This window comes from Chiloscyllium plagiosum, chromosome 20, assembly GCF_004010195.1.
Source record: "Chiloscyllium plagiosum isolate BGI_BamShark_2017 chromosome 20, ASM401019v2, whole genome shotgun sequence".
Classification (NCBI taxonomy): domain Eukaryota; kingdom Metazoa; phylum Chordata; class Chondrichthyes; order Orectolobiformes; family Hemiscylliidae; genus Chiloscyllium; species Chiloscyllium plagiosum.
The window spans coordinates 24547228-24572285 of NC_057729.1; the positions used below are offsets into that span (position 1 = coordinate 24547228).

A 25058-nucleotide genomic window follows, 5' to 3' on the forward strand; every position below is an offset into this window, starting at 1 on the left:
TCAGTACCGGGGGAGCTGTGCACTGTCCTGGGTCAGTACCCGGGCAGCTGCGCACTGTCCTGGTTCAGTACCGGGGCAGCTGCGCACTGTCCTGGGTCAGTACCCGGGCAGCTGCGCACTGTCCTGGTTCAGTACCGGGGCAGCTGCGCACTGTCCTGGGTCAGTACCCGGGCAGCTGCGCACTGTCCTGGTTCAGTACCGGGGCAGCTGCGCACTGTCCTGGGTCAGTACCCGGGCAGCTGCGCACTGTCCTGGTTCAGTACCGGGGCAGCTGCGCACTGTCCTGGGTCAGTACCGGGGGAGCTGTGCACTGTCCTGGGTCAGTACCCGGGCAGCTGCGCACTGTCCTGGTTCAGTACCGGGGCAGCTGCGCACTGTCCTGGGTCAGTACCCGGGCAGCTGCGCACTGTCCTGGTTCAGTACCGGGGCAGCTGCGCACTGTCCTGGGTCAGTACCCGGGCAGCTGCGCACTGTCCTGGTTCAGTACCGGGGCAGCTGCGCACTGTCCTGGGTCAGTACCCGGGCAGCTGCGCACTGTCCTGGTTCAGTACCGGGGCAGCTGCGCACTGTCCTGGGTCAGTACCGGGGGAGCTGTGCACTGTCCTGGGTCAGTACCGGGGCAGCTGCGCACTGTCCGGGGTCAGTACCGGGGCAGCTGCGCACTGTCCTGGGTCAGTACCGGGGCAGCTGCGCACTGTCCTGGGTCAGTACCGGGGCAGCTGCGCACTGTCCTGGTTCAGTACCGGGGCAGCTGCGCACTGTCCTGGGTCAGTACCGGGGCAGCTGTGCACTGTCCTGGGTCAGTACCCGGGCAGCTGCGCACTGTCCTGGTTCAGTACCGGGGCAGCTGCGCACTGTCTTGGGTCAGTACCCAGGGAGCTGCGCAGTGTCCTGGGACAGCACCCAGGGAGCTGCGCAGTGTCCGGGGTCAGCGCTGAGAGAACATTCACAAAACCACCGAACTATAATAGCTCCAAAGAATGCCTCTCCGCCCATCATGCTTGCACCAGCTCTTAAACGAGCATCATTACCTCATGCCAATCTTCTACTTTTTCCCCATATCCTTACACATTATTTTTGTTCAAATAATCATTCACTGCCCTCTTGAATGATTCAATTGAAGCTGCCTGCAATACGCTTCTCAGGCTGTGCATCTCATATTCTCACTGCTCGCTGAGTCAGAAGTTTCTCTTCATTTCACCTGTGCTTCCTTTCAGATCACTTTAAATCTATTCACTCTTGTGCTTGTGTTTTCTGTGAACATGAACAATTTATCACAATCTCCTCTTTCCAACCTGCTCGTGTTTTTGACAAACTATTCAATCTCCTCTTAACTTTCTTCTAACCAGGGAGAACAGTACCAAATTCTCCAATCAGTCCTCATAACTGAAGCTTCTCATTCTTGTAAACTACTTCTGCACTCTCTACAATGTGTTGACATCCTTCCTGTAATGTGGCACCCACAGCTGTACACAATACTCCAGCTGAGGCCTAACAAGTTCAACACCACTTCCTTGCTCTTGTTTTCTATACCCTATTAATAAAGCCAAGGACATTGTACACTTTACTTTCATTCAATGATTTGTGCCTCTGCCCCTATGTCCACTTTAGAGTTTTACCCATATTTTATATAGTTTTCAATGCTCTTTGTACCAAAATGTATCACGTCCCGCTTCTCTGCATTATAAGAACCATAGGACTTAGGAGCCATTAGTCAATCAAATCTGTTCCACCATTCAGTGGAACCATGGCTGATCTGATGATCCTTAGCTCCACTTTCCTGCCTTTTCTCCATAGCCTTGATTCCTTACTGATTAAAACTTTGGCTACTGCAACCTTGAATACAGTTAATGACCCAGCCTCAACTGTCCTCTCTGGTCAATATTTCCACAGATTCACCACCCTCAGAGAGAAAGAAAAACTACTCCTCATCGCTGTTTAAATATGCAACTCCTTATTCTGCGATTATACCGTCTGATCCAAAGCACTCCCACAAGGGAAATCACCCTTTCCATATCTACCTTATCAGGTCCTATAAAAATCTTTTATAATTCAATAAGGTTGCTCCTCATTCTTCTATATTGCACTGAGTACATGTTCATTCTGATCAACCTCTCCTCATAAGACAGTACCTACATACATGATATCAGCCTAATGAATATTCTCTGGACTGCCTCCAATGCCAGTATTTAGAGTCATAGAGGCAGGCCCTTTGGCCCAAACAGGTCCATGCCAACCAAAATGTCCATCCATACTCACCCCATTTCCCTGCAGCTGGGCCATATTCTACTCATTCTTTCCTACCAATGTATTTGTCCAAATGCCTTTTAAATATTGATAATGTACCCACCGCAATCACTTCCACTGGCAGCTCTTTGCGTACCAGCATTTGTGTAAAAACATTGCCCCTCAGACTCGCTTTTATTCTTTTCCCTCTAACCTTAAATGCTGCCCTCTAGTCCTCGAGTCCCCAAACTTGGGAAAAAGACTGAGTGTATTCACCCTATCCATGCCTCTCATTTTCTTATACACCTCTCTAAGATCCCTCCTAAGTCTCCTATGCTCTAAAGAAAAAGGTCCTAGCTTGTCCAACCTCTCCTTATAACTCAGACCATTGAGTCCAGGCAACATCCTTGTAAATTTCTTCTACACTTTCCAGTTTAATAACATCCTTTCTATAGCAAGCTGATTAAAATTGAACACAATACTCCAAGTGCGGCCTGCATAACTGCAACATGACTTCTCAACTTTTATACTCAATGTCCTGGCTGATGAAGGCCAATGTGCCAAAAGCCTTCTTCACTGCCCTATCTACCTGTGACTCCACTTTCAGACAACCGTGCACCTGAGCTCCAAGATCCATCTGTTCCACTACACTCCTTAAGGCCCTACCATTCACCATGAAACTCTGACCTTGATTTAACTTTCCAAAATGAAAGACCTCACACTTATCTATATTAAACTCGATTTGCCATTTCTTGGCCCACTTCCCCAGCTGATCAAGGTCCTGCTGCAATTTCTGATAACCTTCCTCATTGTCCACGATACCGCTGTTAGCTGCAAACTTGTGAATCATGCCTTATTCATTCTCGTCTAAATCATTGATATAGATAACAACAGCAGTGGGCCCGACTCCTGAGGCACTCCACTAGTCACAGCGTTTACTTAGTTCAGGTCACAGAGCTGTTCACATTATTTCAGCTGTGGTCTGACTAGTGCCTTGTATAATTTTACCAAAACCTCCCTACTTTTATTCTGTATTCCCCTTGATGAAATGATCAGCAATCTATTTGCATTCCCTATTTTCCATTGAATTTGAATGCCAGCTTTCTGTGATTCCTGGACGAAGACTCAGAAATCTCTCTGTTCTGCAATATTTTTCCAATTAAATAAAATTCATTCTTTCTGCCAAAGTGCAAACCTCACATTCCCTACATTATATTACATTGAGCGAGGTTTTGCTGATTCGCCTAACCTGCCTCGATTGCTCTGCAGACTCTTTGAGCTATGCCCCTCATAATTTTGTAACCTCTATAAGGTCACCCCTCAGCCTCCGACGCTCCAGGGAAAACAGCCCCAGCCTGTTCAGCCTCTCCCTATAGCTCAAATCCTCCAACCCTGGCAACATCCTTATAAATCTTTTCTGAACCCTTTCAAGTTTCACAACATCTTTCTGATAGGAAGGAGACCAGAATTGCATGCAACTCCATCTGCCACTTCTCAGCCCATTGGCCCATCTGGTCCAGATCCTGTTTTAATCTGAGGTAACCCTCTTCGCTGTCCACTGCATCTCCAATTTTGGTGTTATCTACAAACTTACAAACTTTACCTCTTATGCTCGCATCCAAATCATTTATGTAAATGACAAAAAGTAGAGGACCCAGCACTGATCCTTGTGGCACTCCACTGGTCACAGGCTCTAGACTGAAAAACAACCCTCCACCACCGCCCTCTGTCTTCTACCTTTGAGCCAGTTCTGTATCCAAATGGCTAGTTCTCCCTTTATTCCATGAGATCTAACCTTGTTAATCAGTCTCCCATGGGGAACCTTGTCGAACACCTTACTGAAGTCCATATGGATTACATCTACTGCTCTGCCCTCATCAATCTTCTTTGTTACTTCTTCAAAAAACTCAATCAAGTTTGTGAGACATGATTTCCCACCGTTTGTCCGGTCATTATCATATTGTTTGTGGAAGCTTGATGTCTGAAAATTGGCATCTGTATCATCTACATTTTGCACTTCAAAAGGGATTCAGTTGACAGTAAAGTGCTTTGAAGCATTCTTGAGGTTGTGAAAAGCACTCCCTAAATTTCTTTCCTACCTCACTATTATGTTGGCGTCTCCCAAGAGTTGGAGTTAAATCTCCTGAATGTTGCTGCAATCTCTACTTGGCGAAAAGCCTTGCAAGGCATTTTTGTTCTTTTTTTAACATTCTTGTCTTTGGTTATACAACAATAAAGATGTGGAGGACTGGGAACACTGACTGTGTGAGGCAATTGAATGTTGAACCTCTTGTGATGATTTGCCCTGGCAACCTCATTATTGTGAAAAAAGAAGTTGTCTAACTCAATTTGTTTAAGTGTTTAGTTTTTTTTGTTTAGTATAACATGATAGCATGATTGCTGCTGCCCATACTCTTCAAAACAATGCATTTTTAACTTCAGAATTGCAGTCAGGTGCTATGAATATGTACCAGTTCACTCGAGATGTGATTGCTGTAATTAGTCATAAAGGAAACCATTATTAGGGAATAATAATAGAGCATTTGCAAAGTCAAAACACAGCCCATTAGAGCCAGCATGGTTTTATGAAAGGTAAGTCATGTTTGACTAATTTGCTGGAGTTTTTTGAAGATCCAACGAGCAGTATGGATAATGGTGATCTTATTGATGTAGTATATCTGGACTTTCAGAAGACATTTCATAAGGCCATAGGGATGTAAGGCAGGATTTCAGAGAGCTAAGGTGGATGCTGGGAGCTAGAACAAGCAGGGTTATCATCTCTGGTTTGTTACCCGTGTTATGTGACAGCGAGGCAAGGAATCGGGAGAGATATCAGCTGAACACGTGGCTGCAGGGATGGTGCAGGAAGGAGGGTTTCAGGATTTTAGATAATTGGGGTACATTCTGGAGAAGGTGAGAACTGTACAAATAGGACGGTCTTCACTTGAACCAGAGAGATACTAATATCCTGGGTGGGAAATTTGCTGGTACTATTCAGGTGGGTTTAAACTAGCTTAGCAGGGGGACCACCCTCCTCTAGCTTATCTCTCCACGCTTCAGGCTCTCTGCCTTTATTCCTGATGAAGGGCTTTTGCCCGAGCTCTGCTAGGAGCCTGTCCTCGGATGCTGCCTGAATTGCTGTGCTCTTCCAGCACCACTGATCCAGAATCTTGTTTCCAGCATCTGCAGTCATTGTTTTTACCTGGTTTGAAGTGTGTCTACTTCAACGCCAGAAATATCCAAAATAAGGTAGGTGAGTTTGCAGCATGGATAGCTACCTGCAACTTCGACGTTGTGGTCATTTCGGAGACATGGATAGAGCCGGGTGAGGAATGGATGTTGCAGGTTCCAGGGTTTAGATCTTTAATTAAGGACAGGCAAGGCGGTAAAAGAGGGGGAGGCGTGGCCCTGTTAGTCAAGGATCCTATAACGGTGGCTGAGAGAACTTTTGATGAGGACTCGTCTATTGAGGTAGTGTGGGCTGAGGTTAGAAACAGGAGAGGAGAGGTCACACTGCTTGGAGTTTTTTATAGGCCTCCACAGAGTTCCAGGGAGGTGGAGGAGAGGATTGGCAAAATTATTCTGGGTAGGAGTGAAAGGAACGGGGTGGTCATTATGGGGGACTTTAACCTCCTCAACATTGACTGGGAATGCTATAACTCTAGGACGCCGGATGGATCAGTTTTTGTCCCAATGTGTACAGGAGGGTTTCCTGACACAGTATGTTGAAGGGCCGACAAGAGGGGAAGCCACACTGGATCTGGTGCTTGGTAATGATCCAGACCAGGTATTTGGTTTAGTTGTTTTGAGCACTTTGGAGAGAGTGACCATAATTCAGTTACATTTAATTGAGTGATGGAAAGGGATGGGAATATGCTACAGATCAAGTTATCGATGGGGCAAGGGCAATTATAATGCGATTAGGCAAGAATTAGGATGCTTGCAATGGAATAGCCAAATGCAGGGGATGCAGACAATGGAAATGTGGAGCTGGTTTAAGGAACAGATATTGTGTGTCCTTGATAGGTATGTGCCTGTCAGGCAGGGAGGAAGGGATAAGGTAAGGGAACTGTGGTTTACTACAGAAATTGAATCACTTGTTAAGCAGAAGAAGGAGGCTTATATGTTGATGAGGCAAGATGGTTCAGATGAGGCAATGGAGAGTTACAGATCAGCTTTCTATAGGTATGTGAGGAATAAAAGGATGACGAGGGTAGGAATAGGGCCAGTCAAAGACAGAAGTGGGAAGTTGAGTGTGGACCCTGTGGAGATCAGAGAGGTACTAAACGAACATTTCTCATCGGTGTTCACTCAGGAAAAGGAGGGTATTGTAGAGGAGAAGATTGAGGTACGAGATATTAGAAAGGATCGAGGTTAGTTACGCACAGGTGTTATCAATTCTAGAAGGAGTGAAAGTAGACAAGTCCCCTGTGCTGGATGGGATTTATCCAAGGATTCTCTGGGAAACTAGAGAGGAGATAGCTTTGGCTTTGATACTTGAGTCATCATTGTCTACAGGTTTAGTACCAGAGGACTGGAGGATTGCAAATGCTGTGTCCTTGTTCAAGAAGGGCAGTAGAGATGACCCAGGTAACTATAGACCAGTGAGCCTTCCTTCTATTGTCGGAAAGGTTTTGGAAAGGATTATAAGAGATAAGATTTATAATCATCTTGCAAGCAACAATTTGATTTCAAATAGTCAACATGGTTTCATCAAGGGCAGGTCATGTCTCACATTGAGTTTTTTGAGAAGGTGACCAAGCATGTAGATGAGGGTAGGGCAGTTGACGTGGAATACATGGACTTCAGTAAAGCCTTTGATAAGGTTCCACATGATAGGCTGTTGGAGAAATTGCAGAGGCATGGAATTAAGGGTGATTTAGTAGTTTGGATTAGAAACTGGCTTTCTGTAGGAAGGCATCGAGTGGTGGTTGATGGAAAATATTCAGCCTGGAGTCCGATTGCAGAATTGGGCTGAGAGTTGGCAAATGGAGTTCACTACAACTAAATGTGAGGTGATGCACTTTGGGAAGAATAACAGGAAGGCAGAGTACTGGAAAGATTCTTGGTAGTGTGGATGTACAGAGGGATCTTGGGTTCCATGCACATAGATCCCTGAAAGTTGCCACCCAGGTGGATAGTGCTGTTAAGAAGGCATATGGTGTGTTAGTTTTCATTCATAGAGGGATTGAGTTCCGGAGCCGCAATATCATGCTGCAACTATACAAAACGCTGGTCCGGCCACGCTTGGAATATTGTGTACAGTTCTGGTCGCCATATTTCGGGAAGGATGTGGAAGCCTCAGAAAAGGTGCAGAGGAGATTTACTAGGATGTTGTCTGGTCTGGAAGGAAGGTTTTATGAGGAAAGGCTGAGAGACTTGGGTCTGTTCTCATTGGAAAGAAGGAGGCTAAGAGGGGATTTGATAGAGACATAACGAGATGATCAGAGGATTAGATAAGGTAGACAGCGAAAGTCTTTTTCCTAGGATGATGATGTCAGCTTGTACGAGGAGGGCATAACTACAAATTGAGAGGTGATAGATTTAAGACAGATATCAGAGGCAGGTTCTTTACGCAGAGAGTGATAAGGGAGTGGAATGCCCTACCTGCTAATGTAGTCAACTCAGCCACATTAGGGAGATTTAAGCGATCCTTAGATAAGCACATGGATGATGATGCGATAGTGTAGGGGGACAAGCTGAGAATAGTTCACAGGTCGGCACAACATCGAGGGCCGAAGGGCCTGTTCTGCACTGCATTGTTCTATGTTCTATAAGGTGTTGTATAAAAGGTTAATACACAAAGTAAGATCACCTGGGTTTGGGGTAATACATTAGCTTGGATAGAAGATTTGCTAACCAACAGAAAGTCAGGATAAATAGGTCTTTTTCTGGTTAGCAAGATGTAACTAGTGCAATAAGGTTCAGTCCTTGGGCCTTAGCTATTTACAATCCATATCAACGACTTGGATGCTGGGATAGAAAACATAATAGCCGATGACAATAAATAGTTGGCAGAGTAAGTTGGAATGAAGAAATCAGAAATTGACAAACGGATATGTATAGATTAGGTGAGTGAGCCAAAATTTGTAAGATGAATTTTAACATGGATAAGTGTGAGGTTATCCATTTTGGTCAGAGGAATAGAAAAGCAACTTCTTATCTAAATTGAGAGAAATTTCAGAGTGCTTTGATGCAGAGGCATCTGGGTGACCATATGCATGAATCAGCAGAAAGCGAGTATGCAGGTACAGCAGGTAATAAGAAAGAGAAATGGAATTTGAATGCTTATTGCTAAATGAATAGTGTGTAACATTAAGGAAGTGTTGTTGCATCTGTCTATGGCCATTAGTGAGACCCCACCTAGGGTATTGTGTACAATTTTGGTTCCCTTACTTGAGGAGGGATGTAGTTTTATTAAAGGTGGTTCAGACAAGGTTCAGTAGATGGATTCCACAGATGAGGGAATTGTCTTATGATGAGAGATTGGGTAATTTACAGTCTGGAGTTAGAAAAATGAGAGGTAATCTAATTGAAGTGTTTAAGATGCTAAAGGTCGATTTAGAAAAGATATTTCCTTGTTGGGCAATTGAGGTCATAGTTTTAGGATAAGGGGTAGCAGATTTAAAACATAAGACGGAACTATTTCTGTCAAAGGGTCGTGAAACTGGAATTTATTACCCTAGAGTGCAGTGAATGCTGAGATATTGAGTAAATTTAAGGAGGAGCGAAAGAGAATTTTAATTAGTCATGGATTGAAAGGTTATGGAAAGTGGGCAGGAAAGTGAAGCTGAGGCTGAGATGAGATCAGTCATCATTGTATCAAATGGCAGAGCAGGCTCAAGGGACAGAATTGCCCACTGCTGTTCCTTGTTTTATGTTTTAATGGATGTCATGAAATGGTAACATAGACAGTAGGAGCAGGAGTAGGCCATTAAATACAATACCCTTGTACTGTCACATCTCTTCAGATCTAGTTTGTAGAGAAAAGCAGCAAGGAATGTTTTTTTTCAAGGTTATGACTGTAAGCGATGGATTCTCTGTCCCAAAGTTCTTTGGAGTCTCCTGTGATTTGAGAGATTGTAACGTTGTGTTGGCTTAACATTAATGTAGAAAGTGCTCACAAAGTGGCTGTTTTACAGTGTGTTTTCATTTCCAGGAGGTGCTATTTGCTACTGGGAACTAGCAAAACCTTTTTACTTTGCCTAGTTATTGAACATACTGGTTCTGAGGAGAGTGCTTTGAGCATGTTTGATGATGGCTGTCTGCTGGTGACCTTTTTATGTTTCAGAGTTCCAGAGAGACAGGTGGCTTTCTTGAAATGCCATTAAAGAACTCCATTTAGGTTGCTACTGTGGTTAATATGTTTAAAAAAGTAGTTTAATGTTGCAGCGTAAAACAATCAAATGTGTGAAAGCACTCTGAGAAGAGTTTACAACCATTGTTCATATACCAGAGTTAAGATGCCACATTCCCTCAACATTGAAATTAAATGAATATTGAGAGTATTTTGCTAATCAGATGAAGTTTGTTGTGTTCTCTGTCCATTTCTTTGTCTAATTATTTGAGAAGCCTCTTCATAAAGTCTTAGTATTGAATTGGCTTTGGACCAGTGTTACTCTTGTGTGAACAAACCCTCTGAAATATGATGCTAAAACAATTTTTCATTTTAATTTAACCTATCCTTCTATCTTTAAAATCAGTTTTCTCTGGGACACTTCCTAATAATACTGCTGTTTATTTTGTTCTAATAGAGAAAGTGAGGGCTGCAGATGCTAGAGATCAGAGCTGAAAATGTGTTGCTGGAAAAGCACAGCAGGGAAGGCAGCATCCAAGGAACAGGAGAATCGACGTTTCGGGCATAAGCCCTTCTTCAGGATTCCTGAAGAAGGGCTTATGTCCGAAACGTCGATTCTCCTGTTCCTTGGATGCTGCCTGACCTGCTGTGCTTTTCCAGCAACACATTTTCAGCTATTTTGTTCTAATAACCATGTTCGACCATATTCCATTCCCAATTTATTCTCACCCTCTGTGACAGAATAGCTGAATGATATGGGACAAAATTGGAGAATTCAAAGATCTTGGAGTAGTGCATTCAATTCTGAACATATCCACACAGTGCAGATCAACTGCTAATAAGACAAGCTGAAAATACCACCATGTAGCTGTATCAGAAAAGTCAGAATCAAGGACATTATGTTTGAAGTGCAAAATGCAACTTTCACACTACATTTGGATCTATTTGGTTATGAGATATAAAGAAAAGATTGCACTCCAAGAGACAGCTCAGAGAAGAGCTGTAAGGCTGATTCTTAATGTTAACATGAAATTTGGAAGAAAGACTGAAATAATTGACGTTCTAGCATCGAAAAGCAACCAGAAATGGTTTCAGATAGTACATACTGTTTTCGAGGGTGTGATTGGTGGCAGCGGAGTAGGGGGTATAAAGAGGCCCAGGAGTTTTAAGGCCCTCTGTTTGCCTTCTTTCACACTTTTTTGACACTTCCCTCACACTTCCCTGCTCCCTCTAACTGCCCACCATTCCTCCCTCCTGTTTTTCTTGAGGTCAGATGCAGTCCCCCGGTCCCCAACTTCCCCTATCTTCCTGAGTCCCAATCTCTCCCTCTACCCACCTCCCAGTCTCCCCCTCTCCCCCTTCCTGGTTGCCTATCTCCACTCTTCCACTGGTCCCAGTCACCCCCTTTCCCCAGACCGCAACTCCCAACCTGCTTACATACACATGCACAATATAAAGCAGGGTGTGTGCTTTATGTATGTGTGCTGCTGTCAGCAAACACAATCTAAAAGATGTACATTCAAGTCACTGCAACTTGTTAAATAATGACTGCAGGACAAGACACAAAGGTTCAACCTCATAGAAGCAATTCTTGTGATTCATAGCAAAAAGTCTTCAAAACAGTTGCTTAATAGATGGAATGTGTTTCTGGGAAGCAAAAGCTTGCAATTAAAAAAGTAAGAAGCCTCTTTTGTTTGTTGTGGGCAAATGAATTAGGATTGGATAAGTGGTCATCTTCATTATCTGCTTTATGATCTAATCCTTCACCCTTCATGATGCACCTGGAGTTGGAGATAATTGTCTTTTCCTCACTGGAAGCTGGGTTACTTAGTCACTGCAAGTCCCAAAAGTGATGGGAATTTCAAAAATTATTTGATTTGAAAATATGTTGTAAACCGCAGTGAAGTCACCTATTTAATTGGCTGCTCAGTGGCAAAGCAAGCTGCTCCTGGCACACTTTAGCAAAAACCTGTCTTGAGTGAAACAAAGGTAATAACAGGAGGCTCATTGACTGAACTTGCTTGCAGCAGCATGTTGTCAGTAGTCAGTTAACATAAAGGCCTCATATTTCATTCACTGGGTGTGCCATCCAATCAGGCACTGTGGGAGCATTCTAAATTTCAAATCTGTTAATTTAGCAGCAATAAACTGCTGCTGGCAATTTTAATCAGCAAGACATTCTCAAGTCATCTTTGCCTCAAGGCAGTTTCTTTATTAGAAGAAAGAAAGTTAATCAAGAGAGGCATAAAATATTGCAAAGTGGGAATGGTTTTGAAATCTGCTTCATAATAATATAAAAAGGATAGGAGTTTATATATCAAATAGGTTTGCAGAAAACCATCCCGACAGGGTAACTATGGATTTTTATTCATTGGACATTAGTTCTGTTTCTCCTACCATTGTTTGCTTTTTTCACGTAGTGTGAATCTTTTCTCTCATTACTAGAGGGGTGGGAACAAATGTTGCGTTTCTGAGTATTTTCTTGGTGCCGTCTGGTGATGCTTTGATCTGCAAATCTGATGTTGTTGCACCACTTTCTAAAAATTATTATTCTTTGGATGTGGGCATCATCAACTGGATCAGAATTTATTGCCCATTTCTGGTTTTCTTTATGAAGATGATGATGAACTGTCTTATTATTAAACCGCTGCATTCCTGGTGGTGTTATGTATACCCACAATGCTATTAGAAAACGAATGAAATGGGTGCATGAACACCATCGATGATGGTTCGCATGCATGAACACTTTTTGAACTTGAAGAATGTTATAGGTATAGGCATCAATGAGACTTTTGGGAATCATGTCTGGAACAGGTGTTATTGAAATGCTAAAGAGGAGACTAAAGCTGTACTGTGGTTTACATGTGATTGGACCGGTTGTCTTTAAAGGTAGTCATCAGACAAATATGTTTTGAACAGTATACTTACAAGAATGAGGAGTCAGGAGGAATTGGAATTCTGCATTGCAAGCTCCTAGCCTGTTCCCATCCAGTTTGTCCCTCTCTCACCCAACAACCACAACCACTCTCTCATCTGCTGTCTTTTTCCTTCTTGGTAGCAGAGATCACAATGTACTTTTGTACATGGCACACAATACACTTGTCAAGGAAGGAGTGTATGTTTAAGATCTTAAGAAGGTTTAAGATCGTGGATAGGGTGCCAGTTAAATGGCATGTATTGTCCTGAATGGCATTAGGCTTTTTGACTGTTGTCACGTCTGTACTACTTCATACTTCTGACTTTTGCTTTGCGGATGGTGGACAGACTTTCAGGAGTCAGGAGCTATGTTACTCACTGCAAGACTAAGTCCTATTATTAGTCCAGTGACATCACCACTATGTCATCACTTCCCCCTCCTCTTGTTGACAAAGATTGATGTGGCTGCTCTGGATAAATTTCTGGTCAATAATAACCTCTGGCATAATGCTAGTGGACAATTAAGTGATATAAATGCCATTGGATATCAGGGGGAAATGGTTAGCTTCTTTGTGGTTGGAGATGGTCATTGTGTGGTACTGTGAAAGCTGATTCTGAATCTTTATTCTGTTTTGTTTACTGTTGTCAGCTGTTGCCAGAAAGGAATTCATCCTACAATAGACTTTGAAAAGATGTTCTCTAAAATACTTAACTTCAGTTCTGTAATTATTTTGTTTCTTAAGCTGATCAGGTTGTAAATTTGCTTGCTGAGCTAGAAGATTAGTTCTCAGACATTTTGTCACCATGTTTCAGTGCGCCTCCGGTGAAGTGCTGGTGTTCTGTCCTACTTGCTATTTATGTCTCTTGATCTGTTGTGGTGGGTGATATCACTTCCGGTTCTTTTTCTGAGAGGTTGGTAAATGGTGTCGAAATTGATGTGTTTGTTGATGGAGTTTCAGTTTGAATGACAGGCCTCCAGGAATTCCTGTACGTGTCTTTGTTTAGCCTGTCCCAGGATGGATGTATTGTCCCAGGCAAACTGGTGTCCCTCTTCATCAAGTGTATGGATGTTAGTGATCGCTGGTCATGTCTTTTGGTGGCTAGTTGATGTTCATGAATCTTGGTGGCTAGTAGTTTCCTGCCTGTCTGTCCAATGTAATGTTTGTTGCAGTCCTTGCAAGGTATTTTGTATGTGACGTTCATTCTGCTGGTTGTCGGTGTGGGGTCCTTTAAATTCATCAGGAGCAATTTCAATGTGATGGTAGGTTTGTGGGCTACCATGATGCCAAGGGGCCGGTGTAGTCTGGTCGTCACTTCCGAGATGTCTTTAATGTATGGCAGGGTGGTGAGAGTTTCTGGGCATGTTTTGTCTTCTTATTTAGGTTTGTGATGTAGGAATCGGAGGACTGCGTTTATCGGGTACCCGTTACTCCTGAATACATTGTACAGGTGTTTTTTCTCGGCTTCTCTTAGTTCCTGGTTGCAGCAGTGTGTTGTGGCTCATTTAAAGAATATCCTCATGCAGCTTTGTTGTAGGTTTTGGGATGATTGCTCCTGTAGTTAAGTATCTGGTCAGTGTGAGTAGCTTTCCTGTAGACATTGGTCTGTAGCTCTCCATTGACTTTGCGTTCTGAGAAGGGGAGTCTGTTGTTCTCTTCCTCTTTGGTGAACTTTATACTGGTGAGGATGTTGTTTATGTGTTTGTGGGTTTCTTCTAATTTGTTGTGTTGCGTGATGACAAAGGTGTCATCCAGTTTGACTGGGACAATACATCCATCCTGGCACAGTCTAAACAAAGTCTCACACACAGGAATTCCTAGAGGACTGGCATTCAAACTGAAACTCCATTAACAAACATATCAATTTGGACCCCATTTACCAACCTTTCAGAAAAAGAACCGGAAGTGATATCACCCATCACAACAAACCAAGTCAGATAATTAGCAAGCGGGACAGAACACCAGCACTTCACCAGACGCTCACTGATGATGTTACCGAGCATGGTGACGAAACATCTGAGAACAAATCTACCAGCTCGTAAACAAATGTACAACCTGAGCTATAAGTCTTCTCCAAATTCCTTGAGCTGAGTTTTAATTCCATTTTATTAATTCTGTTTTGTCAGCTGATTTCAGAGGAACATGACAACTCTGAAGTAGATAAAAGTCTTACATGGAATTATGAAATCCCTACTTTAATCCAAGAAAGCATTGGCGATGCTAGAATGGTACCAACAAAAGCAGTAACAATATGGATTGATCCATTGGATGCAACTCAGGAATATACAGGTGAGTATTAGTCATCATTCTTTGGCATATGCAGTGTTCATACATTATTATTATTGGTGTTATTATGTCAACTTGCACATTTGATATGAAGTTATTAATAGCTGTTGGAATTAAACCTGCAAGCTTATTTTAAAATAACTATTAGAAAGAAAATCAGATTTACCCTAATCTCCATACCAGAAAGAAACTGAGCATTTGATCACGTTGTAAAATGCTTAAAACATTAGCAGGCGTCAGTGAACATTAAATGGTGTAATTTGGAATGATTCCTGATTGTAGATGATTATGCTCGAGAAGTCAAGCATTCAAAAGTGATCGCAGCTTGTTAAATTTGTGGAAATTCTCAAGAGCATTCAACAGTAATCACAGCATGTTAAATGTGTGTATACAGGCATATAGGCATCAAATGCCCAAATAAGCAAATCTTTTTATGGATATGTAGTGATTGGAATGAGGTCAGCCAGATGGACTTTATAGAAGGTGAGTTCCCTAATTGGGGCTGGTAACCTGGTCCAATCAGGGAGACCTAGCTGATGGATATAAACAGCATTGCCAGGAGTTCTGCTCACTCTAGGTACCAGTTCTGAGCTAGCTGGACCAGTGTTGTGTACAATGCATGTGTGAATAAAGGATGAGTTGTAGATGGAATACCAGCCTCCATGGTGTTATTTCAGCAGCAATGAGAGAATAGCACACCCCGGAAGAAAATCACCTGCAACAGTCATCTTTGAGTTGGGGTAAGCATTTCTGGCACCATGCCACTATTTTGAACACTTTTTTTTAGATTACTTACAGTGTGGAAACAGGCCCTTAGGCCCAACAAGTCCACACCGACCCTCTGAAGAGCAACCCACCCAGAGCCATCTTCCTCTGATTAATGCATCTAACACTACAGGCAATTTAGCATGGCCAATTCACCTAACCTGCACATTTTTGGACTGTGGGAGGAAACTGGAGCACCCGGAGGAAACCCACGCAGACACTGGGAGAATGGACAAACACCACACAGACAGTTGCCTGAGGCGGGAATTGAACCCGGGTCTCTGGCGGTGAGACAACAGTGCTAACCACTGTGCCACCATGCCGCCCACACGATGGCACGTGTGGCAACACTTGACTCATTCAATCCCGCTGTAGGGATCTAGGGCAGCTGGCCATTGTAGTTGCTGCTGGTATGTGGACTTGAGTAGGCAAAAGAGTCCCACTGGACCTAAACTGAGTAAAAGGCGTCATTGGCCGGTAGCCAGGAGAGTGCAGACCCTGGAATGTCACCCTACAACTGGTTTTAACAGTTAAATTGCTTCGCAACATCTAAATCAGAACCAATCAAAATAAACATCTGGTTAAATAGTCACCCAGTTCTAATGGAGGTTAATACTGGTGCGATTGTATCAGTGATTGCAAAACAGTCTTTATCAAAATTCGCTCTGGACTCAAACCTCGAGTTTGTATAAGACCTCGGCTAGATTGGGAGCTTATACTGGGGAACCTTTACAGATTAAGGGTACAACTTCCGGTCTATAAAGAAAAACAGCTGGTTCAGTTCCCACTGATTGTAGTAAAAAGCTCAAGCCCAAGGCTGATGGGGTGAAATTGGTTGAGAAAGATTCAACTTGATTGGCTGAACATTTATCTTTTAGTAAATGGCTGCCTGAGTGAAGTCCTAATTAAATACCAGATGTTTTTCAGGATGGTATAGGGGCTATCAAAGGAGCCAAGGCTACCTTACATGTTGATCAGGAAGCAATTTCATGATTCTACAAGGACCACCCTGTACTAACTTCAGTGTAAGCCAAGATGGCAGTGGAGTAGGACACTCTAGCTGGAGCTTATCAGCTCAGCCCATTCTTCTTCTTTTCTTCTTTTTCTTCCTCTTAGTGCCCTTTTCTTTCTTCTTCACTCCCAGCCTCCAGCAATGACTCTTAGTGTGGTGCAGCGGCCTCCCAGTTTGTCGTAGCGACCTCCTCGCCTGGCCTGGCACAACAGTCTCCTCCAGTAGCAGCGTCCTGGTGTGGCGGCCTCCCCACCTATTGTAGCAGCCTCCCGGCCTCTCACTAAGATCGCCTGGCGTGGCATGACGAACTCTTCTTATGGCATGGTGGCCAACCTGTCTAGCGTGCTGGCCTTCCCAGCACAGCATCGTCTCAGTCCGGCATGGCAGTTTGACGTGATCTCTCAGCGTCCTGGTCCTCAGGGTGGAGCCTGGATCAGTGTGGACCCAGGCTGCAGTGCGGTCTAGAAGCTAGGTGCCAGCATGGTCTGTTTTTCTGAAGTTTTATTTCTGTGATGCTGGACATTTTATAGCTCGATTGCCTAAGATCTTGTAACTAGAGAAGCTGTACCTAGTTACTTTTGTCCCGAAGTCAGCGCTATAAGTGGCAATGTATAAACTTTTCACGGTACTCATTGAATATATGTGACAGTGATTCTAATTCTACCATCATCATCAAACCAGTCCGGTCTGCGGAATGGGCAGCACTGGTTATACCGATTGTGAAGCCTAAAAGGTTGGTTATGGGGATTTTGAACAAATGATAAACTGCTTTTCAGAGCTGGATAAAAACACATTCCCTTGCATAGGGGACTTACACACAAAACTAGCAGGTGGTACTGTTCTTCACAAAACTGGACATGAGCCATTAGTACCTGCAATTGCGATTAGATGAGGACGCTGAGAGGTATGTTACAATTAATACCCACAAAGGTTTGTACCAATATATGAGATTGTCTTTTGGGGTATCATCAGCCTGTGCTATTTTCCAGTGGACAATGGCAAACATTTTACAAGGTCTACCCCAGGCCGCCATTTATCTGGATGACGTGCTAATCACTGGGTAGACCAATACAGAACACAATAAGAATTTGGACACAGTCCTTATACATTCTTCTAAGGCAGGTGCATGTCCTATTAAGGAAACATATGCAGTCGAGACAGCCTGAGTATTCTCCTTGGGCTACAGAATCAGGTTACACCTGTTGCAAGTTAAAGTGAGGACAATCAAAGGTATCCTGGTTCCCATGTCTGTACCTGAGTTTTCAGTCTTTCCTTGGGTTGGTGAATTATTACAGAAAGTTCATACGTAACCTGGCCTCCGTTCTGGCACCCTTACACCTGCTATTGAAAAAGGGTCAGCCTTGGAAATGGTCTCATAGTCAAGATGTAACCTTTAGGAAAGTGAAGAAGCAGCTATCATCGTCGATGGTGATAGCACACTGTAATCCCAAGTGAGATGTGGTACTGATACGCAATGCCTCCCTGTACAGTATTGAGATAGTGTTGGTTCACTGATGGCTGGGTGGAGAGGAACAGCCTATAACATATGCTTCCTGGACTTTGGCTTGCACCAAACGAAAATACAGATACAGAAGGAAAGTTTGGTTGCCATCTTTAGTGTGAGAACGTTTGACTAATACCTTTATGGATACAAATTTGTAATTGTAACAGACCACAAACCTCTGCTAGGGGTACTCAAGGAGGACAGGGCATTGCTGCCTACAGCTTCTGGTCAAATTCGGTGGTGGGCTCTTATTCTGAGTGCATACAATTACAAGTTGGAACATTGTCTAGGAGGCCAAGTGGCAAATATGGGCCCCCTGAGCCACCTCCCATTGGTGGATACACCATCAATGGTGGCACCACGTGAAAAGTCTGTTCTGGTTTTGAACTTTCTCGATACCCTTCAGTCACTGCTGACAATATCAGACAATGGACACACAAATACCCATCCTGGTGAAACTAAAACAGTTGGTGGTGATGGGGGAAACAAAAGGGACATCATAACCAGAATTGAAACCTTTTTGGACCTGGCGAGATCAGATCACCGTGGGGGAATAACATTTTATTATGGAGAGCAAGAGTGATTATCCTGAGCAAAGATTGCCTCCAGGTTTAGGATGAACTCCACCAGGAGTCATCCAGGAGCTTCCAAATAAAGATGTTGGTGGGAAGTTAATTCTGGTGCCCAGGATTGGATGCCAACATAGCTACATTGGTGGGGCAGTGCTCAGAGAGCCAACAAAGACTCCCAGCAGTTCCCCCACATTTGTGGGAATGGCAGGTAAACCCTGGACATGGTTACATGTCGACTTCCATGGGCTCTATGTGCTTAGTTATTGTGGATCACAATTCAAAGTAGTTTGGATGTGCATATCGGATGAACATGGAGATTTGTGGGCGGCACGGTGGCACAGTGGTTAGCACTGCTGCCTCACAGCGCCAGAGACCCGGGTTCAATTCCCGACTCAGGCGACTGACTGTGTGGAGTTTGCACATTCTCCCCGTGTCTGCGTGGGTTTCCTCCGGGTGCTCCGGTTTTCTCCCACAATCCAAAAATGTGCGGGTCAGGTGAATTGGCCATGCTAAATTGCCCGTAGTGTTAGGTTAAAGGGGTAAATGTAGGGGTATGGGTGGGTTGCGCTTCGGCGGGTCAGTGTGGACTTGTTGGGCCGAAGGGCCTGTTTCCACACTGTAAGTAATCTAATCTAATCTAATCTAATTACCATTGAAACGTTCAAGCATCTTTTGCAATACATGGACTTACAGAGGTGTTTGTCACAGATAGCAGGACATCATTTTCCAGAAGGGAATTTGAGTATTTTCTAAAGTCGAATGGCATTCAACGTCCAATGGTCTAGCAGAAAGAACAATCCAAATTTTGCAGGAAGACTTAAAGAAACAGCCTACAGCTTCACTCATTACGAAACTGTTCCAGTTCATATTTGATTATCGGACCATCCTCATGCAACTGCAGGTATAGCTGTAGCAGAGCAGCTAATGGGGAGAAGTCTGCACCCAATTAAACCTGATGTTTCCAAACCTCAGAGGAGTGGGAAATGGCATCAAGAAAGCCAGTGCTGGACACAAGACTCCTCTGAGCACAAGAGGCAGTTTATTTCAGGGATTGAAGTTTGGTGTTGAAATCACAGGAATGGCCCTACATGGGTAAGAGGCATGGTCACCACGAGGTCAAGTCCCGTGACATACAAAGTTTGGGAAGGTGAGGCAGTCCCAAACAAGCATGTGGATCACATGGAAGCAGAAAATTTGCATACAGGACAAGAGCAAAACATCGCGGTCTCCTTAGAACATCTCGCAAGGCTGTCAGGGGTCCTCCCCTTCATCTAGTGTCAAGGAAACCTATGAGGACATGATAGACATGGCAGATATTGCAGCCTTGACACTGTTAACCACCTGAAGGAGATGAATTTCTTCCCAGGAGCTCTGGGCACAAATGGCAGGCAATGGTCCGATACATGCCCGCCAGTATCCGAGGCAGGGTCGGAGAAACCGAACCTGGTGCTGAAACACACCAGCAGAAGCTATCGGAAAACAAATGGGTCTACATCCCAGGGCTTAGATGGGGAGGAATGTAGTGATTGGAATGAGGTCAGGCAGATGGACCTTATAGTATATGAGTTCCTTGATTAGACTAGGATAACAGCGCCAATCAGAGACCCCAGGCTGACAGATATAAACAAGAGTGTCAGGGGTTCTGCTCACTCTAGGAGCCGTCTCTGAGCTAGCTAGGTCAGTGTTATGTAGTATACGCGTATAAATAATGGGTGATTTGGTGACAGGCTACCAGCCTTTGTGGAGTTATTTCAGAATATTTCAAAATTTGTTCCAACACCTTCTCGTACCCTTTCCATTTTAATTGGCATGCAACCCTGCCTTTTCATCATTCTCTAGCGCCACGGTGTTATTCCACGAGGGTGTCTTCTCATGAGGAAAAGTTTGACACGCTGGAATACATCCACCATGGTTTAGAATAAAAGGGAATGATCTTGTTGGAATGTGGAAGATCCTGAGAGGACTTGACAGGGTGGATGCTGAAAGGGTGTTTCCTGTTGTGAAGATGCAGGACGGGAAGATGACTGGTAGTCATTGCTCTAAAGCCAGGAGAGTACAAGTGCGAAAAAGACAGAAAAAGCAAGCATTGAAAACTGATAGAAATTGAAAGATGCTAATTTCTACTTGGTGCAACTTTTTATTCATTAAACTCACCATAGATGTCAGTTGAATGGAAAATAGGGGATAAGCTGTTTTGATGTTCTTTTCTCAGAGGTGTGGCTCTGCTTTATTCAGATTTCAATTTCTAAATGATATAGGTGAAATGGAATATTGTTGTATTTCTCTCTGTACTATATTTCCAAAAAAGCCCCTTTTGTGTATATGTAAGGCAAACATATTGATAATACTTATAGACTCATATGGCATGGAGTTTAACCCTTCAGTTTAACCTGTCCATGCTGAATATAATCCCAAACTAAATTAGTCCCACCTGCCTGCTCTGGGCCCATAGCCCTCCCAACCTTTTCTATTCGTGTACTTATCCAAATGTCTTTTGAATGTTGTAATTGTGCCCACATACGTCACTTCCTCAGGAAATTTGTTCCACACATGAACCACCCTCTGTGTAAACAAATTGTCTGTCATGTCTTTTTTAAATCTCTCTTCTCTCACCTTAAAAAATTGCCCCCTAGTTTTGAAATCCCCCATTCTGGGGAAAAGACAATTAGTATTAACTCTATTTGTACCCCTCATTATTTTAGAAACTTACATAAGGTTGCCTTTTAATCTCTTCCTCTCTTGTGGAAAAATATCCCAGCCTCTCCACCTTTCTTTATAACTCAAACATTCCATATCTGATAACATTCTGGTACATCTCTTCTGCACCCTGTCCAGCTTAATAATATTCTTCCTATAACTGGGCAACCAGAACTGGATACAATATTCCAGAAGAGGCCTCACCAATGTCCTGTACAACCTTAACATGACTTCCCAACTCCTATACTCAAAGGACTGAGCAATGAAGGCAAAATACCTTTTCAATCACCCTGTTTATATGTGTCACAAACTTCCAAAAATTATGTACCCAAACCCTAGGTCCCTCTGTTCTAAAACACAGCACAAAGCCCTACCATTAATTGTGTAAGCCCTATCCTTGTTTGTTGTACCTTGCATTTAGCCAGATTGAATTCCATCTGCCATTTTTCAGCGCATTGCCCTATTTGATCAAGTTCCCTTTGTAGTCTTAGAAACCTTCTTCACTGTCTACTATGCCACCAAATTTGGTGTCGTCCGCAAACTTACTAACCATGCCTTCTATATTCTCATCCAAATCATTTATATAAATGACAAACAGAAGAGGACCTAGAACCAATCCCTGTGGAACACCGCTGGTCACAGGCCTCCAGTCTGAAAAGCAACCCTCCACCACCACTCTCTGTCTCCTGTTGTTATGCCAATTATGTATCCAATTGGCATGTTCACCTTGAATCCGATATGACCTAACTTTACTAGCATGCTTCATCACTTGTAGTTTGTTAGTAATATTTGTTCTTTGAAACCATACGCTGGAGAGAGACCAATGTAAAACAAGCACTCTCATCAGCAGATTAACAGTGCTGTGAATCAGTCAAATAGAGAAATGACTCATTGAAATAATGAAGAGAGTGGCTACACTATTGGGGTTTAATTCAAATGGAACTAGTCAGTACGGAGATTATTTCCTTTAAATATATCTATTATTTGATTGCTGTGTGACCTGATTTTGTAAAGTTCTGATGCTGTGGTTACAGTAAGTACCACCAGGGTGTCCTGAGTCAATTGTAGTCTTTCATAGACAAAGGGCTGTTCATTGTTATGCTTTAAAAACGTAAAAACCCAGTTCCCAACAGAATAGAAAGTTTATGTAGGATGTGATTTGTTTCCATAAACACTCTAGATGTTGTCATGTGGCAGAAACAACATGTGAAATTCACTCAGGTGTATTTAAATGGAGTCTAAAATAAAGCAAAACCCATCAACAAGACTTGAAAGTCTATCTGTCGAAATTAAATTAGAATTATCCAATTTATTACTTTATGCCTTAAAAAAACTCAATGATTTCATTATTGATGGCTATGTATTAAGTTACACTGATCAAAAATAACCCCTTTATTTGAGTGCCTTTGTTTCTTTCTAAATTCATTCTTGGGATGAGTGTGTGATGATTCTGCTCCTTTAATAAGGTTATACTGTCCTTGGTGCTTTTTTCAGGGAGGTCATAAAAACAGTGATTCTGAAAAGTCTGGTTTGGATGGATTTTAGGGCCAGTTTGGTTGTAGCTAACAGATACTGCCTCAGGCAAAACACTTTCAAAGTTAAAAAAAAACACTTGTACAATGAAAGAGGAGTGGCCAATTCTCCCAGTTCAGCTTTTTTCTGGTTAGGTTTTGGCTGTCTGGCTTTTCACTGAAAGCAATCAGTTAGTTTGAGGCTGCTGATCTCAGAAACAGCTGCGTGGAAGAGGGTGTTCCATGCTGCCATATCTCTCTCTCTCTCTCTCCTGTGACAGCCTGTGTTTGATTTTACCCTTTTGTGCCAAGGTGTGTTTATGGGGATCGTTACAAGTATTTAGAACAGCATCATTAAGTTGGGATAGTCTGTTGGATAGGTTCAATTACTCTGTATTCTGTTCTCTTTTGTTTGTTTCATTCGGTAACCTTGTAAATAAATTCTGTTTTGTTTAAAGCTAAGTGCTTTGACCAGCTGCATCTCTCCTGGGATATCCACTGCACACCTGCTTAAAACAGCTAGCAAAGTTAGAGTCTGGGCTACTTTCTTGAAATATTGTGAGGGGGGTCTGGCCTGATCCATAACAAGTGTCACCTGCATTCATTGCTTAGCTCGAATGACCTTGCATAAGGTCATGGTGGAAGACCTTTGAACTACTGTGGTGTTGCTCCCCTAAAGTTTCACAAACTATCCTTTTGTTATGATGCCAGCTGATGGTAATACTGGACAAATCAAATCCCAGAATGAAACCTGCTAGATAGATATTAAGCTTTTTCTTGTTTGTCATGAGGTCAGCCTCTGAACGTACACTCAAAATACTATTAACCTACTGTTAAGGACAGAACATAAAAGTTGATTATACAAAAGAAAACCACAAACTATATTACACCATACAAGAATTATTGAAATGATCTCATTACAAAAATCAGAAGGAAAGGTCCATCCCTTTTATCTCAGCAGTGTGCTGCAGACACTCAAATTCCATTGAAATGTAACCCCTAATATGTGTGAAAGCTTCTTATTTGTCTAACGGGTGTAAACAGTTTCCTTTAGGCAAGATTCGGTGCATTTACTTGTAGCTGTTTTCTTTGGTTATGTTTCTCCTGAGACCTTGAACACAAGCTGCTAACCCAGCTCACTTATTAATTAACGTGAATTCCCTAATCTCATACCTTCAGCAACTTTATAGGATGTCTCCCTCTCTGACACTTATGTTGCTTTCTGTTTCCACAACTTTCTTATAAATTCATAGAATCTCTACACTGTGGAAGCAGGCCATTCGGCTCATTGAGTCCATACTGATCTTCCAAAGAACTCCTACTCGAGATCCACAAGCCTGACTACCCTGGCCAACCTATCGTCTCAGCCTCCTCCTGCCCCACCGAATTCATCTCCATATACCTTGATATTTTCCTATTCCCCCCCCCCCCCCCTCCCAGTCCAGGAACTCCCCACATAAGTTTGGGATACCACCCACGCTCTCCACCTCCTCCTAGACTTCAGTTTCCCTGGCCTCCAACACCACATTTTCACCATAGACATCCAGTCCCGCTACACCTCCATATGCCATGACCAGGGCCTCCAAGCCCTCCGTTTCTTCCTCTCCCGACGTCCCCATCAGTACCCTTCCACTGACACTCTCATTTGTTTGGTTGAACTGTCCTCACCCTTAATAATTTTTCTTTCAAATCCTCCCACTTCCTCCAGACGAAAGGAGTAGCCATGGGCTCCCACATGGGCCCCAGCTATGTCTGTATCTTTGTCAGCTACACGGAATAGTTTATCTTCCACAGTTACACCTTTTCCTCCGCTACATTGATGACTGTATCAGTGCCACCTCGTGCTCCCACGAGGAGGTCGAACAGTTCATCAACTTTACCAACACATTCCACCCTGATCTTAAATGCACTTGGACCATCTCTGACACCTCCCTCCCCTCTCCATCTCCATCAACAGTGACCGACTCAACAATGACATTTTCTACAAACCCACCAACTCCCACAGCTACCTGGATTACACCTCCTCCCACCCTACCTCTTGTAAAAATGCTATCCCTTATTCCCAATTCCTTCGCCTCTGCCACATCTGCTACCAGAAGGACCAGTTACACCACAGAACATACCAGATGGCCTCCTTCTTTAAAGACCACAATTTCCCCTCCCACGTGGGTGATGATGCGCTCCAGTGCATCTCATTCACATCCCACACCTCCGCCCCCGAATCCCACCCTTCCAACCGCAACAAGGACAGACCCCCCGTACCCCAGCCCCCC

The 25058-nt window shown here is 43.4% G+C and overlaps 1 protein-coding gene across 1 annotated transcript in view; it reads left to right on the forward strand.

The window, feature by feature from the left end:
* bpnt2 (3'(2'), 5'-bisphosphate nucleotidase 2) overlaps positions 1-25058 on the forward strand; it is a 53900-nt gene that overhangs the window by 1555 nt on the left and 27287 nt on the right. Inside the window, exon 2 of the mRNA XM_043710294.1 lies at positions 14565-14727. Within this exon, the coding sequence (XP_043566229.1) occupies positions 14565-14727 (163 nt within the window). The remainder of the gene's footprint in view (positions 1-14564; positions 14728-25058) is intronic.